Below are 6,000 nucleotides of genomic sequence, written 5' to 3' on the forward strand. Positions count from 1 at the left end.
GCTGTTGTAAAGATGAATGAGCTAATACCCATCTATAAGGTGCTTAGAACAGGGTCTTATGATAGAAGGAGATCAACAACAGTTAGCTATTTTCTCCTTAACTTTGCAATTCGATTTGATGCAGACTTCAATAAAGGCCCAAACTTAAATCTAAATTCTCAAGACACAGTATATGTTGATATGCAGTATAACTCAAAAACATCCAAATGACTATCTGCTGTTACATGCTTATTAACACAGAAACAGACACTCACTTTATCTGTACTTCAAGTTTGATCATAGATACAAACTGAATAATTCCTCCTCTTACCTGTTCTTTTTCCTCTAATATTTCTAATAGCAATTAAATTCACAAAATATTGCAGGTGGGGGGAAATGACATTATAATTTCATCTTTAAATACAACAAGACTGGAATTGTGTGAGATGCCCCCAACAATCCTTGTTCACTGGTGAGCCTTACCTTGCATTGTCCAGCAATTCAGCCAGGGCTCCGAACAGGAAACTGTGTGTGGTGCTGGTGAAGAAATAGAGGGAAAGCCCAAAGTTTAACTCTGGAATCAGTGCAAAAGGTTTCAGAAAGTTGCAGACAAATATTCTCCAGGTCTAGACAGATAATCCAGTAAGGAGTTATTCTAGAAACAACTTTCTCAGCACCATCAAGCTTCTGAGGTTGATGCACTTTATTACAAAGCCAGCAGGGCTAAGAACACGATGGCCGAAATAGCCTGTCTACTCCTAATGAAACAAAGACTTCACAGGCCTTCCTGTACTTAGAGCAAATTGTTTTGTAAGCATTTGTTCAAGTTTATTTTGTTGTTGTTGTTTTGTTTGTTTGTTTTTTAGGTTCACACTGACAGCTTTCAGAAAAACAGACCATTTCGGGGAGCAAGAACAGGAAACAAGGAACCCAGTTTAGAGGCTATGTGGAGGAGTCCGGAAGGGAGATGGCAGTGCTTTGGACTAGTCAGTGGTAGTGGAGACGGAGTGGAACGGATGAATTTGAGTCTTTGAGTCCGTTAGAGACAGCCTGAAGGGGACTTGATGATGGATTGGATGGTGGATTGGACAAGAGAGGTGAAGCAAGGGAGAAATACAGAATCACTCTTGTTTATACTGTGGGAATCTCAAACAAAAACGACCTGGAGGAGTGGAGAAGATACCAATTTGTATCTGATTTTGTTTCTGCTTGTGCTGCTGTCAATTTTGTTATTCAGTTTCCAGACTAGTAACTGACTATGGGGTGATTTGGGGGAGGAGAGGTCTGGGAAGGATATCTGCAGAAGCTATGCAAAACTGAGGCTGAGGAAACTTCCCGAGGTTAAATTCACAGTCCTTCCAACACTGGGCTTATAATTGTTCTAAATCGCCAACTCAAAACTGCTATTTCTTCATTTGTCTTCCACCTCTGTTAACTTGTAATTAATGTCCCATCCCTTCCAGCTTGCAATTATTCTACATAATAAAGAAATAAAAACTAAATATCTGCTGAATAGTACCTGTTTTACTCATATTTTCTGTAAAAATTGCTCTGTCCCATACAGCAAGGCTGGCTAACCCTGGTTTTTTTTACACTTTTTCTGTGGTTTCAAATCTGGTACATCCCTTGTATCAGTGATTTTCAACTGGTGTGCCACAAGATTTTTTAAAACATGTAATACCTGACTGTTCAGTCAGAGGCACTGACCTCTTTTTCTTTAGATTGTCAAATTTAAAAATGACAACAGCCAACACAACAATAGCTGGCCGGTGTGAATGCATCAAAATGATACCTACTTTTTTTGGTCAGATCAGCAAAAAATAGAAAACATTTTTTGGTGTTCTGCAAAACTTTAGTAATGAGTTTATGTGTGCATGAGATGAGAAGGGTTGAAAATCGCTGCTTTTATCAATCAGTACTTTCAGAAAATCCAAATTACTAAAAGATCCCCCCAAACAACATCACTGTGAATTACGCAGCACTCACTCCCTGCTGTGCTTTGCTGTGTGGGAAATGACAGATGGAATAGGGAACCTGTCTTCTTCCTCTGCAATCTGAACACCTGAAATAACACCTAGTCAGTAGCCAAAACGCATCTGGGCCTGACAGAGAAGCCAGAGGGCCCTTGTAATAACCAAAATGTGAGGATTCTAACCTCAGAGAGGTCACGTTTTTGGAAATACTCTGGAGGCCGCAGACGCTGGAATCAATAAATACAAATTACTCTCCGGAGGCAACTTTAATCTTTAAAATGTCAGGATATTGGGCAGGGAAGTCACTAGAGATGGGCAACCTTGGTGGAATGAGGGTTCTCTGGCCTACAATTTTGTTAAATGATAAATAAAGGGCCTTCCTGCCACTTGGCGTTAGTGGGGAAAAAATAAAAAGGGGTTTAGCCTGGCCCAGAATATCAGTTTACTTTGTTTTATTCTTTTTAAAGCATACACTTCAAATAAATAGGTTTTTTTCTTTTTAAAGCATCAGTAACTTTGCTTTTTTCTTTTTAAAGCATAAACAATTGTATTATTTCTTTTTTTCTTTTTAAAGCATAAACAAAGAATTAAATAAAGAAATAATATGTCCATAAGTCAATGATACCAAGTTCACGTATTTCGCTAGGAGACGGTCCAAACTTTTCACGGTGAGACTCTCCGCCCCCCCTTTCAGGCTCTACGGAGTCACTCACGAGTTGGCGTGGATGAAATCCAGATGCAGCTGTGCCCGCCGCAGACTAGCATACTTGTCGCCCATGTCCTCGAAGGCGACCCACGCGCCGCTCAAAAACACGAAGGTCTAGTCCTCCAGCTGCTGTTCGCCGCCCACGCCCACGCTCACGCCCGGAAACCGGCTCGGCGAACGCGCGCGCCCCCTGGTGCCCAGAGCGCGAAGCTCACTCTGCGCTGTTGGCTGGTGTCTGGCAAGATAAATTGTTGCTCAAAGGACAGCTTTGAGCCCTGGTTGGTGTGGCTCCTTGGTTAGAGTGTAGGGGCCCACTGCACCAAAGGGTAACCTGGTTCGATTCCGGTCACAGAGCGTTTACGTGGATCCTTCTCTCTCCCACCCCCGCCTCACCTTCTCTTTCCACTGTCTAAAAGTCAATGGGGAAAAAATATATCCTCAGGTGAGGCTTTAAAAAAAAAAATGCCTTCTGAGCAAAACAGGCATCTGAGCTAGGCTCCTCTTCCTGACTTAAGATTTATGCTGTTCCTGTCATTGTCTAACATTTTCCTAGGGAAATGGAGCCCCAGGTTGGGATTAGAATTTGATCAGAAATAATTACATACACACATAAAGAATGTGACAAATCAAGGTTGGGGATGCTGAGAACAAATAGATGTTTGACAGTTGGGAGAGGAGGTAGGGAGGATGGGTAAAAAAAGAGGAAGGGGTTAAAAAGTACAAATTGGCAGTTTTAAAAGTAGGCACGAGGATGTATAATACAGCATAGGGAATATAGTCAATAACATTGTAATAACTATAGGGTGTCAGATGGGCACTGGATCACCTCATAAATTACATAAATGTCAAACCACTATGCTGTACACTTGAAACTAATATAATATTGATGTCACCTATCATTGAAAAATAAAAACCATTTAAAAAGAATCTGTGTGGCGAGGTTGGGGCGTGTGGGGAAGGAAAGGGGCAGTTCCCCTGTGCTTGCACAATGTGTTACACAGCACCAGATGTAAAGGCGTCTTGTGTTCTAAGCCCCACACTTACCTTCCTGTTCCTCTTGGGCTGATCATGTTTTCTCCAGTTGAAGAAAAGAGAACATCCAGAGAGAGAAAGGAAGGAAGAAATAAAGTGAATCTGAACAAAATTTAAACTATGCCTTAATGTGGAGACTTGTGTTCTCTAAGAACCTTTTTCATTCAATTATTTGATGTACAGCCCAGCTCAAGGAATAAACACTCCGTATATTCCAAAAGAGAGAACTAGGCAAAGGGAAGGTTGGGGATGGGGTTAAATATGAGGAATGGCTTTGTACACCAGCTTTCCAAATGGTGCTACTCACGAAACACTGATTACCAGCCAAGTCACCAAAACCCAGCGGAAACAGGATTTGTCAAAGATGCTGTATAGAAAGGCTCGAGTTGAGATGAGAAATTCGTTGCCCTGGATGACCTCTCAATTAGGGTTAAATGACTTATAAACTAAGGTAGTTCAATAGAACTCAGCAGAGATTTTACATGACAGTTTTAAAATCGGAAGTGAGTGTCTATTAAATAAAGAACTTGAACTAGATGTGTTTGTGATTTCTGGGAATCATACAATCAATGAAGCTCTCAGGAAAGAAAAAAAAATGTCAGTTTGGGGATAGTGATTCTACTTCTAAAGAAAGAAGTTTATCAGCTACTACATTTATAGGAATCAGGAGAGGAAGAGAGAATTTGAATGACAACCCAAAGGAACATGATGCTCTACTTTAATTTGAAAACTGAAAGTAAACATAAACATTTCAAGTAATTTTCCTGATTGCATTTTTGTTTTAACTGTGGCTGATGTGGTGGTGTTTTACTAGCAAACTTCTCTTTACTAAGCAACTTGAGCTATCTTTTCAATGTTTCCCTCCATAGAACTTCACAAATACGATATTTCATTTTCATTTAATGGACAAGAAAAACTTGATGAGCCTCTTCTGAATTTACTTTACTATCCTAATTTCCAGCTGCTGTCTCAAAGCAGTTTACTTGGGAGGGCACTGGAGCCTCTAGCCTGTAATTAGTAAAGGCTGTAAAATCTAATTTCTACCAGAGGGAAGGGTGTGATCTTCACAGAAATACCCCAAATCTGGTTTACCGCGCACTTGCATTTGTGTTCCACACCCTGTATGACAGCAACTTTGCAGAGTGTCCTCTCCCACTCCGGGACCCCTCAGGGGATGTCGGAGAGCCGGTTTCCTCCTGATACTCACAGGCCAGGCCGAGGGACCCCACCTGCTAGAGGGACCCCGCTCACTCTGCAGACACCAGGGAGGGACTGAAGAAGGTTGGCTCCAGGGCATGTCCAGCCCATCTGGCCCAGTTCCACCCCACAGGCCACTTTCTAATTAATTTCCTTTCAATGTGCATGAATCTGTGCCCTGGGCCACTACTTTCATGATAAAAATACTGGAGCAATAGAAGGGAGGAGAAATTTAAAATGAGAACATAATCTGCTCATTTGACACCAGGGAGGGATTGAAGAATGTTGGCTCCAGGGCATGTCCAGCCCATCTGGCCCAGTTCCACCCCACAGGCCACTTTCTAATTAATTTCCTTTCAATGTGCATGAATCTGTGCCCTGGGCCACTACTTTCATGATAAAAATACTGGAGCAATAGAAGGGAGGAGAAATTTAAAATGAGAACATAATCTGCTCATTGTATGCTTAATCCTGATTTTAAGAATAGTTGATTTGGGATAAGAGACTGAACTCTTTCTGATGTTTACATTTCAGCTTTGGGAGAATCACCTACTTGTCATAAATGATGGCTCAAATCTTTCAAACTACATACTCCCCTTTTATTTCTTTTTAAAAAAAATCCATTTTCTTTAATTTATTAGAGTTACATGTCTAACAAAATTATACAAGTTTCAGGAGCAGAATTTCACAACACGTCCTCTGTGCACTGTATTGTGTGTTCACCATTCTAATTCAAATCTTATTCCACCATATCTCCCCAATACTCTCCTCCACTTCCTACCACCAGCCCCACCTCTGGGAAACATCACATGGTTGTCTATCTCCATGAGTTGTTCTTTCTTTTTTTTTTTCTTTTTTTTTTTCTTTTTTAGCTCAATCCCTTCATCTACACCCATCCATTCCCTCAACCACGCCATTTCTGACAGATCAGCCTGCTCTCTACCAATCTGTCTTTATTTTGCTTGTTAGTCCATTGTGTTCATTAGATTCTACATATGAGTGAAATAATATAGTACTTGTCTTTTTCTGACTGGCTTATTTCACTTAGCATAATGCTCTCCAGTTCCATCCATACTATCCCTAAGAGTAAGATTTCCTTCTTTTTCTTTCTTA

General features: G+C 40.9%; 1 protein-coding gene across 1 annotated transcript in view; it reads right to left on the reverse strand.

Annotated features, from left to right (window-relative positions):
• The window catches only part of MORC1 (MORC family CW-type zinc finger 1), a 144,524-nt gene extending 141,775 nt beyond the window's left edge, over positions 1 to 2,749 (reverse strand). Inside the window, exons 1-2 of the mRNA XM_014540912.1 lie at positions 2,666 to 2,749; positions 463 to 516 (exon numbers count right to left, since the gene is read on the reverse strand). Of these exons, the coding sequence (XP_014396398.1) occupies positions 463 to 516; positions 2,666 to 2,730 (119 nt within the window). The 5' untranslated portion in view covers positions 2,731 to 2,749. The remainder of the gene's footprint in view (positions 1 to 462; positions 517 to 2,665) is intronic.
• Between the last annotated feature and the right edge of the window lie 3,251 nt (positions 2,750 to 6,000).

Source organism: Myotis brandtii, unplaced genomic scaffold (assembly GCF_000412655.1).
Source record: "Myotis brandtii unplaced genomic scaffold, ASM41265v1 scaffold106, whole genome shotgun sequence".
Classification (NCBI taxonomy): domain Eukaryota; kingdom Metazoa; phylum Chordata; class Mammalia; order Chiroptera; family Vespertilionidae; genus Myotis; species Myotis brandtii.